This window comes from Sporobolomyces koalae (genome assembly GCF_050403365.1).
Source record: "Sporobolomyces koalae JCM15063 DNA, S_koalae_JCM15063T_v1_ctg28, whole genome shotgun sequence".
In the NCBI taxonomy this organism is placed as follows: Eukaryota; Fungi; Basidiomycota; class Microbotryomycetes; order Sporidiobolales; family Sporidiobolaceae; genus Sporobolomyces; species Sporobolomyces koalae.
This window is the reverse complement of record NW_027481743.1, coordinates 158,438-177,576: the sequence shown is the minus strand read 5'-3', so window position 1 is coordinate 177,576 and position 19,139 is coordinate 158,438. Positions and strand designations below refer to the sequence as shown.

General features: G+C 53.7%; 8 protein-coding genes across 8 annotated transcripts; 4 read left to right on the top strand and 4 right to left on the bottom strand.

Moving 5' to 3' along the window:
* Positions 1-203: 203 nt before the first annotated feature.
* On the bottom strand, positions 204-1,191 carry EGD1 (Egd1p; the record flags this gene model as incomplete). The annotated part of the gene is made up of 6 exons (XM_076679909.1): positions 204-209; positions 283-303; positions 384-634; positions 699-764; positions 902-1,015; positions 1,128-1,191. The coding sequence occupies 6 exons, from the start codon at positions 1,189-1,191 to the stop codon at positions 204-206; spliced, it is 522 nt and encodes a 173-aa protein (XP_076533032.1).
* Positions 1,192-1,324: 133 nt separating this feature from the next.
* MRF1 (Mrf1p) lies at positions 1,325-2,935 on the top strand (the record flags this gene model as incomplete). Its single annotated transcript, XM_076679908.1, has 6 exons — positions 1,325-1,585; positions 1,652-2,113; positions 2,206-2,316; positions 2,387-2,476; positions 2,550-2,696; positions 2,792-2,935. The coding sequence occupies 6 exons, from the start codon at positions 1,325-1,327 to the stop codon at positions 2,933-2,935; spliced, it is 1,215 nt and encodes a 404-aa protein (XP_076533031.1).
* Positions 2,936-10,996: 8,061 nt separating this feature from the next.
* On the bottom strand, positions 10,997-11,603 carry SMT3 (SUMO family protein SMT3; the record flags this gene model as incomplete). The annotated part of the gene is made up of 6 exons (XM_076679907.1): positions 10,997-11,014; positions 11,075-11,128; positions 11,190-11,227; positions 11,292-11,415; positions 11,478-11,527; positions 11,597-11,603. 6 exons carry the CDS (start codon positions 11,601-11,603, stop codon positions 10,997-10,999), a joined length of 291 nt encoding a protein of 96 aa, XP_076533030.1.
* An 87-nt stretch (positions 11,604-11,690) lies between these two features.
* Positions 11,691-12,736, top strand: JCM15063_004436 (exosome complex component RRP46; the record flags this gene model as incomplete). The annotated part of the gene is made up of 3 exons (XM_076679906.1): positions 11,691-11,790; positions 11,862-12,466; positions 12,533-12,736. 3 exons carry the CDS (start codon positions 11,691-11,693, stop codon positions 12,734-12,736), a joined length of 909 nt encoding a protein of 302 aa, XP_076533029.1.
* Positions 12,737-12,830: 94 nt separating this feature from the next.
* Positions 12,831-14,238, bottom strand: JCM15063_004435 (uncharacterized protein; the record flags this gene model as incomplete). Its single annotated transcript, XM_076679905.1, has 7 exons — positions 12,831-12,917; positions 12,981-13,019; positions 13,093-13,145; positions 13,215-13,557; positions 13,627-13,808; positions 13,872-13,943; positions 14,010-14,238. 7 exons carry the CDS (start codon positions 14,236-14,238, stop codon positions 12,831-12,833), a joined length of 1,005 nt encoding a protein of 334 aa, XP_076533028.1.
* A 112-nt stretch (positions 14,239-14,350) lies between these two features.
* On the top strand, positions 14,351-15,136 carry YFH1 (ferroxidase; the record flags this gene model as incomplete). The annotated part of the gene is made up of 4 exons (XM_076679904.1): positions 14,351-14,538; positions 14,604-14,733; positions 14,800-14,897; positions 14,980-15,136. 4 exons carry the CDS (start codon positions 14,351-14,353, stop codon positions 15,134-15,136), a joined length of 573 nt encoding a protein of 190 aa, XP_076533027.1.
* Positions 15,137-15,340: 204 nt separating this feature from the next.
* JCM15063_004433 (uncharacterized protein) lies at positions 15,341-15,934 on the bottom strand (the record flags this gene model as incomplete). Its single annotated transcript, XM_076679903.1, has 1 exon — positions 15,341-15,934. One exon carries the CDS (start codon positions 15,932-15,934, stop codon positions 15,341-15,343), a length of 594 nt encoding a protein of 197 aa, XP_076533026.1.
* Positions 15,935-17,671: 1,737 nt separating this feature from the next.
* Positions 17,672-18,985, top strand: JCM15063_004432 (uncharacterized protein; the record flags this gene model as incomplete). The annotated part of the gene is made up of 3 exons (XM_076679902.1): positions 17,672-18,058; positions 18,126-18,319; positions 18,394-18,985. 3 exons carry the CDS (start codon positions 17,672-17,674, stop codon positions 18,983-18,985), a joined length of 1,173 nt encoding a protein of 390 aa, XP_076533025.1.
* Positions 18,986-19,139: the final 154 nt, after the last annotated feature.

The window sequence follows — 19,139 nt, the reverse complement described above, 5'->3', positions numbered from 1 at the left end:
TGTTGTAACAACTATTTTGTCAAGAATTCCTGGCTACCGAGAGCGCGACAAGTCGTGGATCCTCAATTTTGTGGGTTGCACTGCCATGTCTTTTTGGGTTCGGAACTACGAAAGAGAGAGAAAATTGACAGCAAAAACAGGAGATCATGTCGACGCGACAATGGGGAGAGAAAGGAGAATGTTTTGCGATGCGAGAGAATTGCTTAGTTCTGCGGCAAGTTTGAACCGAAAGAATAAGTTAGTCATATAAAAGGACATTATGCACGTAAGGGATCTACTCACGACGTCCTCGAGCTTCTCGGCCTGACGAATTAAAAGAAGAATGGCAAAAGTTGTGTTTGTCAGTAGGGTTAGAGAGAGGGAGAGGGTAAATGAAAACTGACGGATTCTTCTGCCTGAGGTTGTTCCTCTTCGGCCTCGACCAATTCCGGAACTCCCTCTCCCTCCTCGAGTCCAGCCGCGGGGTTGCCTCCGGCAGCTTGTTGCGCCTGGATCTGTTCGGCGAGTCGCTTGAGCTGAGCCAACGCGTCGGGTCCCAATTGGTTCAAGATGCCGTGGGGCACGAGTTCGGTCAAGTCGCGGGTTTGAGCCTGACCGTAGATCGCGTACGTGTTGGATCCAGTCGCGGCGTGAACTGCGGGAGTCCTGAGAGATGAGTGAAGGAACGAGAGGGAAAGAGATGCGAATTGAGCATTTACCTCTCGGGTTCTGAAAGTGGATCACGTTCGCCGAGTCGTCGAGGAACATGTTGACCTCGTCGACGGCTGGTGCGAGCGTGCGTACGTACGAACGAGTCGAGCGAGGTTGAAACGAGGAGGACAAGGAAGGCACACGCGCAGACAGGACAAGACGTCAGTTCAAGGTCCGTCCAAGGAGTGCACCTCGAAAGCGAAGGACTGACTGCCGATGGGCTGGACGTTGAGCTTCTTGAGAGCGGTTTGAACCTTCTTGTCGTCGCCGGCGTTCTGAACGTTCTTGGGGATCGCCTTTCTTCGGACGGGACCCCTGGCGCCACCTACCGTGCAAGAGGCGAGACGCAAAAGGTCAGCAGACGCGTCGAGGACGAGCGGGAGAGCGAGTTGGTCGAGATGAGACGAGACGAATCGATCGCTCGACCGGACACGCACCGGCAGAGAGTTTCGAGGCGCGCGCTTGGAGAGCGGCGAGCTTGGCGGGATCAAAGTCAGACATGGTCGGGTGCGAGTGAGTACGGCAGAGCGTGCGAGTGCGGTCGAGGGGAGAAGGAGAGTGCGAAGATGCGACACTTTGCGACTTTCGGGTTACATCTCTCGCGGGTTCAGATCTCTCGGGAGGAACTGCGAGCATGATCCTGCGGCATCCGAGGCTCGTCGTGCGGTCGCTGCCGTTCGCAGTGCGCTCGTTCGCGGTGCAGTCAGCGCCTCGTGCTGCCGCCGCTTCAACTCGCGCACCGCTCTCGTTCCAGGACAAACTCGTGCTCGCGACCAACAAGGCGGTCGACAATGCCGTGAAGGGTCTCCCCGAGGGCGGGATCGAGTGGCAGAAGAAGCAGAGCCAAGTCGAAGGTTTGCGCAAGGCTCTCGTGAACCTCGAACAAGCGAACGAGGTCCGTCCACCCTCTCCATTCCCCGTTCCGAGCATCCTGACTGACCAAAGGTTTGCTCCTCGACAGCTTGTCGTGACGCTGCAGGACCTTGCGACGGCCGAACCTGATCTAGAATTGCGCCAACTCGCTGCGCTAGACCTCGAACCGGCGATCGAGTCGGTCCAAGACTCGCGGCGTGCTCTCGTTGCCCTCTTGCTCCCTCCATCTCAAACATACTCAATGTCGGCACTCGTCGAGCTGAAATCGGGCGTAGGAGGGTCCGAGGCATCCCTGTTCCTCGGCAACTTGCTCAAGATGTACCAACGACTCGCCGCCCGCAAAGGGTGGCGCGCTCAAGTGCTCGAGGCAGATCGCATCCAGGCGACTGGAGCTGGGAGCGCAAACGAAGCATACAAGGAAGCGATCCTCGAAGTGACGGGCGACGGCGCGTTCGGCGTCTTGCGAAGAGAAGCGGGCGTTCATCGTGTCCAACGCGTACCCGCGACCGAATCTCAGGGTCGAGTGCACACTTCAACCGTTTCGGTCATTGTCAGTCCTCGTACACGTTTTGTTCCGTCGATCGATCGTCCGGGCAAGGGTTTTCGGTGACTGACTCTTGAACGAGATTCCTCCGTTTCCAGGTACTCCCGACTGAAGGCGCGAACCAATCGAACGTCATCGATGATTCGGACCTGTTTGACCCGAAAGATGTCAAGGTTGAAACGATGCGTTCGAGAGGTGCTGGAGGACAGGTTTGTAGTTTCCCTCTGTACCCGACAAACGGGTTCTCGTACTTGACATGCGGATTCGCTTTGCTGCTAGCACGTCAACCGTACTGAATCTGCGATCCGACTGACTCATGGTCCGACCGGAATCTCGGTTTCGATGCAAGACTCGCGGTCTCAACACGAGGTACGATTCCCGGAATCTCGTTGTTGTTGGCCATGTAATCCTGCTGACCCCCTGCTCCGTCTGACGCTCTCAGAATCGAACGAAAGCGTACAAGGTGTTACGAGCGAGGTTGATGGATCGCAAACTCGCCCAGGAGGAAGCCGATCGAAGGTCTGTTCGACTAAACCAGGTCAAAGGAGCCGATCGATCTGAAAAGATTCGGACATACAACTTTCCCCAGGTGAGCTGGGAGTCCTTTCGCAAGCTGTGACCGGGAGGTGGGTTGTGCTGACAGGTCATCTTTCGGGGTACCGTGTGTCCGTGCATTCACTGCAGGGACGATTGACGGACCATCGAATCCCGATCACGACGAGTGGACTCGAGGATGCGATGGAAGGTGGAGAGACGCTCGACATGGTCGTGCGTGAGCTCGAGATCCGAGACGAGGAGGACGGAGTCGAGAGCATCTTGCAAGACTGAGAAAACGAGGGGAGGAAAAAAAAAATGTCGCGCAGTGTTGTACCTCCTTTCGCGCAACTTGCAGTGTGTGCACAAACATTACGAAGCGAGTTCGGAAAAAGAGAGAGACAGAGAGACATTTATTGTCGTCGCGTCGGACGCCCTACGCGCGCGCGTCAGACGTTGATCTGCCATCGTCTGTTCAGGACTGTTCCCGTCGCCGCTCAGCCATTCATGTTCTCGACCACTCGACTCGTTGCGGACCCCGGGAACGGACGCCAGAGTCCAGTCTAGTCTCGGTCGGGTGGTCCGCCTTCGTCACCGTTCGCCCTCGATCTCTTGAACCCACAGACGCGCTCATGGATCCATCCTCCTTTCGATCCGCACATTCCAAGTCTCGAGCGGGCTCACGCGTCGGTTCCTCCAAGTCGATCCGTCGTTCCGGTCGAGGTCGTTTGCCCTGCCCTCGCGAGATGAACCTTTGTCGCGTCGCCCTTCGTCAACCGTGCGCAGCCCGTGCGATTGGCATCTTAACCCTAAGTTACTCCCAAATACGAACCCCCTCCATGTTTGTCCCTCACCGTCCTCGATTGAGATCCGAACCGGGTTCGACTCCCGGGGCTCACAGTCCAGATCCTTGTTCGTCCATCAGAGCAGTTCCCGACCGCAATATCCTGTCTCTCGACGTCTCTGTCATGCTCCAGAATGGAGCGATTTTGGTTTCGACGCTCGAGACCACGAGGGCCAAAGGGAAACACGGCTCGCTGAAAGGAACCGTCTCGGGCAGACGGGAGGTATCGAGTCGAGGCAAAAGGAGGATTAGGGTTACAACCTCGTTCGATCCTTTCAAATTTCGGCTATGAAACCCTCCTCGACCTCCGGCACGATCGCGATTCTGTCCCCTTTTCGTTTCTCTTTCGAGCCTTGAGCTCCCTCCTGGGATTCTCTCGTTGCCTTCAACTCAAACCTCGTGGCTCCCGATGGCTCGATCCCTGGTTCGACACTGCCCCGTCCCGCCACTTGACAACGCTCTTGCACGCCCATCTCTCGGAAGAACCCTTAGTGCTCTTGTCTTCTCTTCCAAGGGTTGACAAACTTGCATCGGTACAGGGTAATTTCGGGAGGTGATGAACCCAGATCATGTCATGGTGTGCACAGAGCGGGCGGGACGAGGACGAGCGTCGTTCGTTCGGGATCAAGTCCTGAAGGGTCGCGAGGGAAGGCGCGCGGGAGCTCCAGGGTTGAGCTCAGGATCGACTTTGCCGAGAACGAAAAGGCGGACATGAAGCGCGATCTAGAGGTCGAGCACTCCCTGGCTGGCCGCCATTGGAACCCACAGAAAGGATTCGAACGGGGTTTGTTCCTCCTTTTGCCTCCTCGTCTCTCGTGAACTTCCGAATGGGTTTCTTGCCTCGAGTTGGGTCGACCGTTTCCCTCGTGCTTTGATCATGTCCATCGAAGTAGTCGCTCCAGAGGACTGGACCATCTACCCCAGATAGAGACGGATGACAGAAGGTGCCGTGTTCTTTCTTCCTCTTGAGCTTGGCTCGAATCGATACTGACTCTTCGGTATCGACAGAAGGATCTGTGGTTGGTCGAGCTGCTCGAATGTTCGGGCTCGAGTCGAAATGGACGAACTATCGTGATCTGTTCTCGATCGAGTCAGGATACATCGAGGACTTTTCGACCTCTCTCTCGCAACCACTCCTGCTTCACCAACCGCACAAGACGTCCTTTATTGTGACTCTCGTTCTCTCGCGAGAACTATCATGCAGGAGGAACCCGGTGTCCTTTTTTTTCCTCAACCTAGTAGTCTTTTCAAGGGCCGTCCTTGCTCGCCTCTTATCGAACGAGACGAGCGAGACGGTTCCGGCGAAAGACTGCGTCAGTTCTTTTTTTTCCTCATCGGCCAAAGGTCATGGAAACAAAAAAAAGGTTTGGTACGCCAAAGGTTGTACTCTGGGCAGGGGCAAACACTCCCGGTCGACATCGGCTCAAGAACCGACGAGGCCATCTACGCTTCGTGGACGAACGAATTCGGACAAGGGGCAGCATCCTGCGAGTCCCCTCTATTTTCGTCGTGGGCGAACATCTCTCGAGAGGTGATGACACCGCACAGAGAACGAGTGGTTTCTTCCCCCATCTTCTTGGCTTCATATGATGAACGAAAAAGATCAAAAAATCAAAAGCACGAATCGCTTACGAACCTCTCGCTCTTTTAGGAACTCTGCAAGGAATTGCTTCCCCGATATTTCCGATCACCTTGAGGATCTTTGCGTTCGCTCTCAGAGCTCCTCGTCTTGCCTTGCGACGCTCGCCTTGGTCTCGTCCTTTCGTCCATGCGATCTCTGAACGTTTCGTCCTCTCGTCCTTGCCGTCCTCGTCCTACACCTCCGTTTCCGACGTCCCACTCAGGTGGGCGTGATTCGCGTCCCGCACCGACTCGTCCTTTTCGACTCGAATCGATTCTCCGACTGCTTCCTCCCAAGCTCTCGCCTCATCTTTCGACTGACGTCTTTCTCCGCCTGACCTCTTGCCGCCGTCGACGCTTCCTGCCTCCTGTTCCCTCTCCAGCTCTTGCCTCTCCTCTCGCTCTTCTTCCTCTCCCTCGCTCCTGATTCCATCTTCTGTTCCCATGTTCCTTTCCCTTCTCTCAGTATCGCTCGCTTACTCACCACGACGCTCCTCTCCTCACATGTTTTGCCGGCTCGGCTCTTTCTCCAACTCGCTTCTGTCCTTTCCTGCCCGTATTTCCCTTCTCCTCATGCTCCCTCCGTTGCCCTTCAGCACAAACCCCTTCGAGTTGTTACTCCTTTCCTCTCCCCTTCAACGATACCTGTTCGCCCGATCCACACCTTTCCGAGCGATTCACTCTCGTCGACTTTCTCTCGCGCTGTCGCCTTGTCGCCCTCTCGTCTCGACCTCGACTTTCGTCCCGTTCGACCCTGACCTCGTCCTATCAACCGCAGTCTTGCGCTGTTACTTTTCAAAGTAGCCCCGAGATGCAAGAATGCAGCTCCTACGGGAACATCAGAGAAACCCTCGTCTAGCGAAACAAGGGGATCCCTTCCACGCCCACAGAACAGGGAAAAAAGCTCACATCTCGTGGTTTTTCTCTCCTATTCAATCTCGACTCTCCCAATCATCTCGCTCTCTTACCTTTCGAAACCACATCAAAAACTCGTCCTCGCTTGCCCTTTCAGAAACACGTTATCGAGAAGGATTACTCTCGTCGTCGAAACCATTTCTTTCGCCCGCCTTGGCATCCTCTCTCGCTCGCTCTCGAATTCGTTCCTTGAAGGGTACTTCTCGAGACGAATTCGAGAGTGTAGATTAGCAGACGGATTGAGCCCTCGGGAGTTTCAACGAAACCAAGAAAGAGGTCACTCGATCGATACCCTCGTCCTTCGCCACGAAACTCAAGTTCCTTTCTCTCGCAACCTTCGGTTCTCGGAGACGCTTTTCTTCTCTTCTTTCATCTTTCTTGTCCTCTTCCCTTTTTCCCTAAGTCTCTCTCTATCCTCTTTGGGAAGAGACGAGCAGGAGTCGCAAAGGGAGGGGTTCGAGATTGGGAAAGAAGAGAAGAACGTCCGAGAATCGAAAGAAGGGAACTTCGTGCACGCGTGAATCGTCCACTCGAGCCCCATCTCTTTCTCCTCCCTCTTTCACGAGGTGTGGTTTGATTGTTCGCAATCAGACATTGGAGAAAGATTGAAAAGGGGATCTCGTTTTGGGGAAACGTCCTCGATCTCTCACGTTGACGATGGGACAAGTGACTCGAGGTGTCTTCGATTGGTACGAGAACGAGAAGAGATGAGAAGGAACCGAGACAGGGAGGGAATACTCTTTGGTTTCGTGATGGGAGGTTTTTCGCTGCATTAGGGATACGTGATCCCGCTCTACCCCTCTTTCTTCTTTTCGAAGGGGGTAGAGGTGTTCTCCTTGATCTTGATGATCAGGTTTTCGAGAATGCGCTTGCTCATCTCGGGACAAAACGAATACCAATATCAAGACTCGGTCGATTCGACACAAGAGGAGGGGACATTCAACGGGACAAGGTCGATGGGAGAGCGAGAAGGCGGCAAGGAGGCACGAAAGGGAAAGCTTGACTCTGAAACAGAAAAGAGTTGGAATCGATGGATTGGAGTTTCGGGTGTTTCGGAGAAAAAGGTATCGTTAGGTCGAGATCGGGAAGATGCTGTACCTCGAAGGGCTGAAGGGTTTCGGTGGTGACGCATGAGGAAAATGGTCGAGAGATGGGACAGTGCAAGGTTGCAGGATCGAGGGAAGAGAACGGGGCATTCTCAACGAGTCGGGAAGAACAGGAGAGGCGTATGGTCAGGCGAGCGATCGAAGGGGAAAAGCATGGGACATGAATGATGGAACGAGACGGATCGAGTGGACGGAGTCGAGTCGGGAATCAGGAGAGCACAAGGGGGAGGTATCGAGATGGCGGGATTTGTCGGAAGCGGCACCGAGGTATGACGGCATGAGGAGATCTTGGTTGCGAGAGGCTGTGGGAGCAGAGACTAGACTGGCATATGACCTCGAGGCAGTCTGGAGCAGTATCGTGCAGAGTTGGGAAGAGCGGGAAGGTGTTTCGAGGGATGCGAGTCGAGGACAAGGGCTTGGGACCTTCGAGTTTGGGACAACGGATCGGAGATCGCGACGGCAGTGGACAGAGCATCGAACGGGACCAGACCTCGCTCAAGCACGACAGCGTGCGAAGAGTCGAGCGCAGGGGGAGAGGTGCAACAGCGGAAAGGGGGAGTTTTATCCTTGAAGGGTTCTCCAGAGCTCGAGACCGTATAGAACGATTGATTGCAAGATCTTGTTTCTGATGGCCAAAACATATAGAGGCGACGCGCATACGAGAGAGAAGTCAACTTAATATTTTTCGCAAGTTCGAGTTTCAGTTCGCGCGCGCCGGCGGACTCGCTCACCTCGAATCACGCCGTCGATGAACTTTGCTCGATCTTGCGCGAGCTGCGTGGGGGCTTCTCGCACTTCTCTGCCAGCCCGACCACGCGTGACCCCAGCTGCGCGGTCGTTCACTGCATTCTCTGCTTCAAATCCCGGTTCGTCTCGCCATCTACCGCTCGGGCTCGGGTCAACCGCATAGTGAGCTGACCATCTCGGTTGTGTTCGCTCTCGACAGCCTTCAAGAAGCACGCCAAGGCAACCGAGCAGTTCGAGGACGAGTTTGAAGAGGACTTTATCGACGATGTCGACTCGGCACTCGAGCAAGCCGAAGCTGGAGTCACTATTGGAGGCGCAGCTGGCGGCAGGGCAGCACGGTACAGCCAAACGCTCGCCCGGGTAGACGCGATCACCTCGCTATCGTCCTACGGGCTCAAGACCTCGACTCCTTCAGGGTCAGTCCTCACGTCGCTCGTGAGCGACTCGGATGCCGAGACGCTACCTCGAACCCTCGAGTCGATTGCACGATGGAGGATCAAGAACCTTCCGCTGCTGTCCGACCGTGCCGTCGCCATGTTGGCCAAACGCCTCTCTGAATCGGATGGACCTACGGCACTCGCGGCAGTGTCGGTTCTCGCCGACCGTGCGAAATACGGAATCGAAATCAACGATGTTCAAGCGTTGTACCCGTTGTTTGCGCGGTTGTCAAAACCTGAACCGCTCGTCGTCGCAGCCGAAAACGAGACAGAAGCAGCTGCACCGTCTCTTCCGTCGCCCCTCGCGCAACAAGCTCAAGTCTGTTTCGACCTGTTGACTCTCGCGCAACAACACGCGCCCGAGTCGGTCTCGACGGATCATTTCGCACACCTGTCGACGCTCGCGATCACGTTGCAATCGACTCGAACGCCTTCGTCCCCTCGAATCGAATCGTTGATCGCTCACCTGCAGTCGATCGGAGAAGATTTCATCCTGCAAGAGGCGTCGACTCGGATGGGCAAGTCGATGCGACAGGTGACGAGGTACCGAGCAATGAGGACGACCGAACTGTTGAGGAAGAAACAACACGCCGAACTCGAATGGTTCGCACACTTGACGGAACGGCTGGTGGCGCTGACAAGGTAGTCAGTCATGCCTTGAGGGTTCAAATGAGGCTCGAACCAGGTAGAAATACGAAAATTTGCAATGCGTTGCTTTTCAAAGTGTAGACTCTTTGCTTTGAAAACGGAGACAGTAGGAATGCTGGGCATAAGTTGTCCTAAGAGTTTTAGGATCCAAGATGAGAATGCATCAAAAAGAGAACTAAGCTAGTACGACTCGAGAGCGTCTTTGAAACCTCCGCTATGCCCTGTCTGGCTCTCCTGGCGCGTTACACCGGGAATACCACGTCTCCGACTTTCTCCTCAACGTCTGCAAAGCACCCCTTCCATCCCGACATTGCTCCAAGATACCCTTCTCCGCGCTCTTAGTCAACGATGATACGCTCAATGCCGTCGTACCAGGCACAGACAGAGCTCCTACCGACTGGTACGAGATCGACGTGTTGTTGCGATCGAACGAAGCTCTCCTAGGAGGCTTTCAAAAACCCTTTGGACTACCAACGTTCCGAAATCCCCTACCGAGTTCCCTATCCCTTTGAACGTTACCAGTGTCGTCTGGACTTTGGGTTCGACTCAAGAACCTCAGCCTCTCGAACGCCGTCAAAAACCAGCGACATGATACTCGGTGAGGTCCAAAGTGGCTAGGGGGCCCGGTAGGAACGTCTTCGTCTTGGTAGTACAAGGGGTTCTTGAGAGCCTTTCAGGAGAGTTTCGGACGATCGGAAGAACACGTCCATCTCGTACGAGTCGGTAGGAGCTCCGTCTTTGACCTGGACGACAGCGGTGAGCGCATCGTCGTTGACGAACCTCGTGAGAGCTCGGAAGGCGGAACGTTGGAGCGATGTTCGGGCAAGATAGCAGAACCGCTGAAGCGGCAAACGCTGGGCTCGCGGATCGCAGTACCTGGAACAATTGATGGATGAGAGAGAGCGAAACGAAAGGGAACGTTCACCGCCTCGTTGTTGTCCCCGCTCCGAATCGCTTCCCCAAACACGATGTCGTGAGACCTCCTTTGCCCGACGACGTACATTAGAATGTCTCGCTGACGCCAGCTATATGACAGATCCTGGGGTCGAGGTACCAAGTCGAGCCAAGGTGAATCGTCGGAACAAGATCTCGAATCTCAGAACGATCAACACCTCGACCAACTGCATAGCAAGATTGCAGCTCTCCGTGGAGTCAGTCCCTTCTCTGTCCTCCATGTCACTTGCGCGAGAGAGAGCGAGAGGAAATGATGCTCACGAGGGGGGGGGGAGTTTTGATCTGGGTCAGGTCACGAACGACATTTACAACGATTCTCGAGGTCAAAACTCGTTACTAGACTCTACTGTAAGCTTCTCAAGGAAACAGATATGAACGCGAAAAAGAAAAGAGTCGAGACGCGTCTCTTTCCTTGCACCCACCTCGTACTGAAATACTGCTTTCCTTTTTGTCCCAAAGGGTTCCTCGTTTGACAGTTTCAAAACTTCATTGTCCAACACTTCGACTCGATTCGCTCGTTCAGTTCAATCGGGCAAAGGAGGTGCGAGGATTCAACTCGGGATCGTTGCCGGGTTCGTCGTCTTGTTCTTGTTGTGGAAACTCGGCGGTACCACTAGTACGACGACGAGTCCATAGTGTTTCGAGTCTGGTTTTCGTTTCTTTCTCCCTTTCTTCCTCTCCCAACCTTTTTGTGTTTTTGGTTGATCTTTCGTCTAACATACTTGAATGTTGTGAAATACTTTTTTGTACTCAGGGGGATTCGCAGTGTTCTCTCGCCTTTAACAAGGTGGCTCTGGATTGACTTGGAGTGTGCCCGAATCGAATTCGAAGGTACGGGGTGGGAGACCAAGAATTGGGAAGAGAATTTGGTTTTCGGATTGTACACAGGTGCAAAGCAAAGAGAAAAGAATTGGATCGAATGAGACTACACGGTCGGAGGTCAAGGTAGCGCGAAAATAGCGCGATGGGGGAAAAGGAAAGACCCCCGTCTGTCGAGAGAGGGGGAAGGGAAAATTTGGGCCAACAATTGTGAGTGATTCGGAGAGAGAGAGAAATGCTCGAGGGAGACGAAAGAAAAGCGAGTTTAGCAAGATCCTCCAACCTGTGACAGAGGTGCTTCGAGTCAGGTACAGTTTGAGCGATCGAGAGGGAGTGTTCTTACGGCTTCTTGGGCAACATCGATCGTGATTTCCTCGTCGTCTTCATCAATGTCGAGCTGTTGATCGAGTCACAGAGTGAGCGCGGGTCTCGTAGAGGATAGGGAAAAGAGGGCTCACGTCGCTGACGAGTTGTTCCTTGGTCAATTTGACACCGTCTGAAAGTGGCGAAATGGGTCAGCATCAAACGCGCACTCCAGGAAGTAGACCCAGGTGACTTGCCGACCATGAATCGAACTTCCGACATGTCCTTGCCCGCTCGTTGGCAGTACGCGTTCATCATCTTCTCCAACCGAGTCGTCTTCTTGACCTTGATCACGAGCTCGGGGAATCCGCTTCCTTGGATCTATGACGAGTGTTTCGAGTTTAGCATCCGATCGATCGACAGACCGGAAACGGGAGAGTGACCTTGAGCGAGATGTGGGTTTGTTGACCTTCGGGCTTGACTTCGGGTTGTTCTGAAGGATCCCACGCGAGGCATCAGCAGTACGTTCGACTCGAGCGAGTGCTAGTGCGCGTGTACGCACCCGACATGGTGGCGAGCTTCGAGTGGGGAGAAGGGTTGAAAGGCGAAACGATCAACGACGTCTTCGACTTGCTCCCTCGACTCTCACCCGCACTATGGCTACCGAATCAGATCGAGGTTCACTCTCGCTGCGACCTCTCTCCATCTCGCAGTCTGTCCTCAAGCGAGCAGACGGCTCTGCACAGTTCTCGTTTGGTTCGCATTCTCCTCTCTCTTTCTCACTCTCGCTCGTCTCGGCCCGGGCTGACTCGTTCCGTCCAATGCAGGCAACGTGACGGTTCTGAGTAGTGTCACTGGACCTGCCGAAGTACGATTGCGGGAAGAAATCGTCGACCGTTCAACGCTCGAGTTCAACGTCTCTCGTCTCCAAGCACCCGCTGGACCTCGACTCAAATCGATCGAGAACCACTTGACCACCCTGTTTGACAAGGTGATCCTGTCCCACCTGTACCCGAGATCGTTGATTCAAATCACGTCTCAAACCACCTCGAGTCCTTCAACCTCGTACTCGACCCCGTTCTCGACCTCGATCTCGCAATCCAATGTCGCATCATCATCCCCTAGGAAACGGATACGCACAAACAAGACGACGACGACGGGAGCGAGTGAAGTTGCAGCGACGATCAATTCAATCTCACTCGCGTTGATCGATGCTGGAATTCAACTCGGAGGAACCCTCGTGGCCGTGTCGATCGCGTTCTTGTCCACGACGACAGAAGAAGAGGAAGAAGAACTCGTGTTGGATCCGACAGTGTTTCAAGAAGAACAAGCTGCGAGTACTCTTGTCGTCACCGTTCGATTCGGAGGGTCAGGGTCTGAAACGGGTTCAGTCGTCGGGATCGAATCGCAAGGAATCTTTTCCCCCTCTCAAGTCAGTCTCTCTTTATCTTTTTTTGAACTCGACACACAATTAACCCGATAACCTTGGGGCCGACAGTTGTTTCAAGCGCAAGAAGTGGCGATCAACGCGACCCAAACGATCCTCGGATTCATGCGGAGATCGATCGAAACGAAATACGGAGTCGAGCCGTCTTCTTCAACACCCGAAAATTCAAGTCGAGAGATCAAGATGTGTGTCGCCGAGGAAGGGAGAGAAATCTCTCCAGACGACGAAGATGATGACGATGCAATCATGATCTGAACTTTGCTCTGCCTAATCAGGCCAATCACAGTGACAACAACAACAATAGCGAGAGAGATAAATAGATGAGGGATACACAAAAAGTCGAGCTTGTTCAATCTGTTTCGTTTCGACCGCGACAATCTCGACACCACCATTCTCCCACTGGAGCTCTGTCCATTCCTACACATTCGAGATGAAACTGTAAAACGCGTCAAGGGGTTAGGTCCTGGTCTGCTAGGGACTTTTCCTTGGAAAACCTTACCCATTCTCGTGGACAATCTTGATTCTCGCATCCAATCATCTGCGAGAGAGAGAGGTGAGGTTAGCTTGACCCAATCAACGACCAAAAGGGTTTCGAGTCAAAAGTCGTTTACTTCTCCAAACGCAACTCGGTTGCAATAACAATATGTAGGTTCGTTGGGATCAACTGTTCATATTCGAGCAGATCAGCCCATCTGAAAAATCGTGAGAAAGAGAGATGGGGTCCTGTTCTTACTAGGCATTCCGACGAGGGGGGCTTGGGAGGGTGAAGATGGAGGTTGATCTTGATTCGCAGTTTTCCGTTTGCGGTCCCGTTGTTGTTTACGCACGACTTGTTGCATTCGGTTCCATTCGTTTGCTTTCTCTCGTTCGAGGTTTCCGGTCCCTCCTGCCGCACTGGTCGATTTGCCCGTTCCGTTCGATGGTCCTGCTCCTGCGCCATTTGTGGTCGACTCAAGTACGACATGTCCTTTCGAGGGAGCTTCGTTCGATGGAAGAGTCCCAGTTCGTAACCCGATCACGAGTCGGTCTTCGTACATTGCGAGATCCGTGTCCAATCTCTGAATATGTCGATCGACCTAAGTAAAATCCATTGATTACTAACTAGAATCCCAAGTGTGTTTGACATGTAGGGGGGAAATACTTGCCGATTCGTACAGAGTCAGAGCAAGGTTGACTTTGTCTTCCAACGCTCGATGTGCGAGATCGAACGTTGATTCAATCTGTCGAACTCTTGCCGGTTGGTCTCGATCTGCCATCGTTCCTGATGTTGAAGAATCGAGTTGCACGAGGTACTCTTTCAAATTCGACTTGAGGGACAAGGTGTGTTCTGTTGGAAAACAGCAAGGGATTAGGGTTTGTATCAAGCGTTATTGTAAAGTAGAGTACTTACCTTGTTGTTCCTGTTCTAGTTCTTGCATGAGCATAAACGTGCGATGATAGTCGAGTGGCAATTCGGTCAATACTGTCGTTGATATCCAACCCAGATGAGTCTACCACGAGAAAGCGGCGAGAGAGAGAAGAGACGGACTGTCGTGGTATTCCTCTGAAAGCATCTCGTAGATCCTCCATCTCTCGTCATCGTCCAGATCTTGATGTCTGTCACTCGTCCCTGGACTTGCAATGGCAGTCGTGGTTGTGTTGTTGTTGTTATTGTTGTTGTCGTTGTGATCTGCGAGACGAGACGCGTCTTTCGAGGCTTGTGGTGGTGGTGTCCGAGTACGTTTCCGTTTCGCAGGCCTTGCATTCGAGGCAGACATGATTCGAGTACAGTAAGAGGAGAGTGCAACGACGCGTTTCGGGAATAACGATGAAACCCGCTTTCGATTCGACGCGCTCCTCTCCCTCGTCTCACCTTGACACTTAGTCACCATGTTGAATCGGATTCCCGTCAGGCTCATGACTGCAACCACGTTATCCACGCGACGGATACCTTCGCTTCGACCGACCATCCCGCGTCATTTCGGTCAAGCTCTCGCTCTCCCTGCCCCTCTCGCTACTTCAACGAGTCGAGCGTTCCAATCATCTTGTCGACTCGATCGTCCATCTTATTCAACCGGGTAACTCCCCTCTTTTTTCTCTCGGACCTCCCAGATCAGCTCAACCTTTTTCTCCGATTTCTCAGGGTTGGCTTGTCGGATCAAGACTATTCGAAACTGTCAGAATCCACCATGGATCATTTGACCGAGTACCTCGAGAGTCATCTCGAAGCACTCCCGAATCTCGATCCCGCTTCAATCGATATCGAATATTCCGTATGCTTGACATGGCTTTTTATCGATCGCCGGGTTCCCAGACTGAAAAACGTTGTCTTGTTCTAGTCTGGAGTATTGACGCTCAAACTCGGACCTGACAAGGGTACGTACGTGATCAACAAACAACCCCCAAACAAACAAATCTGGTTGTCTTCCCCGATATCGTTCGTGTCTTTCTCTCTCTTCACCTTTCACAAGTCTCGAAGAACTTGTTGGAACTGAAAGGGGTTCAAACTGTTAAAACAGGGGTCCGAAACGTTACGATTTTGATCCAGTGCATCACACTTGGTTCTACGCAAGAGATGGATCGACTCTCGACGAATTGCTCAATTCTGAACTGAGAACGCTCTTGCCCGACGAGACTTTCAATCTCGAATTGTCTTCCATTATCGACGAACCCTGAAAAACAAAAACAGAGAAAGGAAAAAGAAATTGTTCTTGCTGTTGGACTCGAAGCGGATCGAGAGAAAGGAGGCTCTGCTTGCGAAAGAGAATTCCCTTTCCTTTCACTGTCCAATCCCTCGATACAACCTCCTCAGTTTCTCCTCTGGCGTCTCTGATTCCCTCTCGATGGTCGTTCGAGCTCGTCGAAACTCGTCCTCTTGCCCTACAAGTCGACGTTTGACCGGAGTACAACTAGGAGCCAGACTTCGAAGGTCGTTGCAAACTTGACCGTTTCAAACCCCTCGTTCATAGTGCGATCATCTCTTTGTTTCCTCGAGTAGAACTCGGCGAGAGGTTCGAGTGGAACAAATTCCGTTCGGCGCTTCTTCGGTTGAACCCGAGATTCGAGTCGATCATCAGTCTTGGACTGGCGAGAAGCCTCGGAGGAAGACGACGAGCATTCCTGAGTTTGCGTACTCGCGAGAGGGGAGGCAAGCTTTGGGTTGCGGTTGGACGTTTCCTTCTCGATCCCAGAGTACCGGAATCGATCAAGGTTGGAGTGTGTCGCATTCGAAAGAGTGTCGTGATGTCGAACTTGAGTTTGACTCTTGCAGTCAAGCGAATCTCGTAATGCGAGTGCCCGAGACAGATTGGGAGCACGAGGTTGCGATTCTTGGGGCACAAGGCGTACTTCCTTGACTGTGTTTTTGACGAGAGGGAGGGGCGAGGTGGGCGGTGTCGAGCTAGGTGCGTTCGAGTAGGACGTGGACCAAGATGGACTTTTGCTGCAAGTCGACCCTGCCCCGTCTTTTGGCATCGACGAGGTGTCATTGCAAGAGTCAAGGTCGAGAGTATTCCGAAGGTTCAGTGCGCTCGGACGCGGTTGGGTTTTCCTCACTTGAGCTCTAGCTCGATGCAACGAGGGAGACTCTGCATGCGCACCAGCTCGTGCTATCGGTTGAGTCCGAGCTGCCATCTTTGTGGGAACAAATCCGGCATCATGTAGCGTGATCGGAAGTATCTGTTTCTCTCGTGCGGTGGATTGCTTCGAAGACGGAGCAAGAGAGACTTGTGCTGAACGACGAGGCGTTTCGCGCTCGGGTATCTTTGTATATCCCAAATTCCCACACATCGACGTATACTCGTGAGCGAGATACAACGGAATAGGGAGTGTGAGACTCTCACGATGGGCTCGTCAGGCGAAGCGAGTGAGACTGGGATCGTACGGCGTCGAGTGGTCGCATTTCGTTTCGCGATGGTAAAGGGTGTCTCAGTGAACTCGATTCTGGGTTCCCAGACCGTACCAATATCGATTGGGTCGTTCTTGTCGGCATCTTCATCCCACAGCGAGTGAGGCTCAGGGGGATCGCGATTGATGGTAGTGTCGCGGGCTGAATCTGCGAGCGCAGACGGCGGTGAGGGCGACGGAGAGCGGAGCGAGTGAGACCACGACATGTCTCCAGATGTAGGAGCTTCAGCCTGCAGGATCACAAGGAGGAGGAGGTGAGACACCGGAGAGCAAGTGTATGAAAGCTGTTGACGGTACAGCTCGAGCGCGAGCGTCACTCTCTCGCTCGCGTTACCTCTTATACATACTCCTCAGGCGCCTTGCTGTACTAGAGCTCGGTACGACCAAAAATATTACTGATCGAGCGAGGTTGTTCTCAACTGAGGGGACCATCCCCTGCGAGCACTCTCTGACGACGAATGCAAGCACTCGAGAGAAGGTCAAGCGCTCGTCACCATGCGAGAGCCTGCGCAAAGATCAGCATTCAGAGGCACAATACAGGCAAATGTATCCCTATCGGAAACGGTCCCGAGATCTCGCTATATACAGCAAATCCAAGCTGCGGGAAGGACAGGAGAACGCGCTCACGTCCTGACAGCTACAAGCCCGTGCTCTGCTACGAGGAGACCCATATGACTAGCTCATAAAGCTTGACAAGTCGGAACGATCTCGAAACAACGATTGACGAGGAAGAGGCGAGAGATCAAGCGCGCGCCGGAACGTACGCGTACGCTGACCCCCACTTTTGACCATACCACACTGCTTGGCTTGCGTCGCAGCTTGTCGAGGACAGCAAAAGGGCTTCGAGTGTACAGTGAGATCTTCACAGGAGTCAAGATCTCGCCAGCGCAGCTACTCGAAATTGGCGAAAATTCGAGTCGGCAAAGACAATCACGAGGAAGAGAAGTTGAGAGATGTTCTTCTGTTCCTCGTCACAATTCTCTCACATCCGTTTACGGACGGCATTTGAGTACGTCAAGCTTTTCGACCCGCCCACCCGCCCTCGAAAAGGCACAGGGAGATGAGGAATTGTTTGGGGCACCCGCCCACCTCCCCGAGTGGCCTCCCCGTTCGCTCCCATCTGCCGCGAGCCTTCCCCCGCTAACCCGAAGGTCCGGCCGATGGTGGCGAGACGAGAGACTAACGTCTCTCCACCCCCAAAACAAAACAAAACGTATGAAACACGCTAACGTTAACTTTCACGACGACTTTCGAACGCAGCATCGAGAAGCCCTCGCTCGCTCGACCGACAGTCGGCTTCCAAAGATGCCCATCAAACTCTTGCAACACAAATCATGGCACGTGTATTCGCAAGAGAATATCGCGCGGGTGAAACGCGACGAAGCGTTGGCCGCCGCGAAAGAAGATGAACAACATCAACGTACCATGATTGCCGACAGTGAGGCTCGCATCGATCGCATGAAGCAACTGAATCAACACAAGAAGCGCAAACGGAGAGATGGAGATGATGATGCCGAGAAGGAACTCGATCGACAGCTCAGACGCAAACAGCGCGACGACGAGCACCGACAAGACGGTAGCAGCAACCCTCGAACTCATGCAAACGAGGACAGACGCGAACGAGGGACCAAGGATCACGACGCGATCATGTCGGGAGGTCACGTGAACTTCTGGGCTCACCTCGAAGGAACCGTGAGCGACCCTTGTCTCGCAAGTCTGACCGAGGGCGCTCAAAGATTGACACACTTGGCTTGTACAGACCGGAGCTGCGGACGCGACACTCGGCAAGAGGATAGACAAGGCAGCGCAACAGAAAGAATCGGAACTCGATGCGTTAACCAAAGTCTATCTCGCCAAAAAAGGTGAAGGCGAACCGAAAGGGTGGTACGCGAGCGAAGATGGCAAGACTGAACGAGAACGGAAAGAGGGAGAAGAAGCGACCCTCGAGCGAGCGTCAGTCCGGGCTCGAGATCTTGTGCTACAGCCAGAAGCGATGAGCTGAACTAGATTCTTTGGTTTGACAACAGCTACCGCGACAACGAAACGAAACGGCTCGTCGATCCTCTCGCGCTCATGAACTCGTACCTGAAGCGTCGAGACGACATCAGGTCGGGCAACCTCGACTCGGCAACTCGTCGCAAACCCTCGACTCGAGATCGGTACCTCGAACCAACGGCATCCACTTCTTCTCGATCGCTGTATTCAGAGACGCCTCGCAGCGATCACAACGACCTCGAACCTGTCGTCGAAAAGCTGCTGGGCGAGCGTCGGCGACGAGGCGATCCTGTACCTCCACCACCCCCCATCGCCAAACGCGACTCTAAAGCGTCACCTGTCGCGAAAGATCCTCAGTCGGAAGCTCAGCAAAGAGTTTCGGCTGAAAAGGCCCGAACGGCAGCTCTGCTCGCAGCTCGGAGAAAGGCGGCGCTCGGGTCGTCCGCATCGAGCGTCGCTTCGACTCCCAGGAGCGAGTACGGCGCGCACGAGGGCGGTTTCGGAATGTTTAATCGAGAGGATGTCAGGGTAGCGAAGCGAGGAGGAGGGGGTTGGGCTGAACGACGAGACAGGCGCGGTGAGCGAGAACGTGAGAGTCGCGAGTCCTGGAGATCGCACAGATGAGGCCGGGGCTTCCAACCTGTATCCAAAGTTCCGGAACTGTTGTTGTAAACATAGATCGTGTATCCTTTTCCTCTAGCAACGGGATCAAGGCAGCTTTTGGCGTCCAAGTACAGTGTTTTGGTCCGAGAATGAACCATGCAAGTCTCGCCTTGAG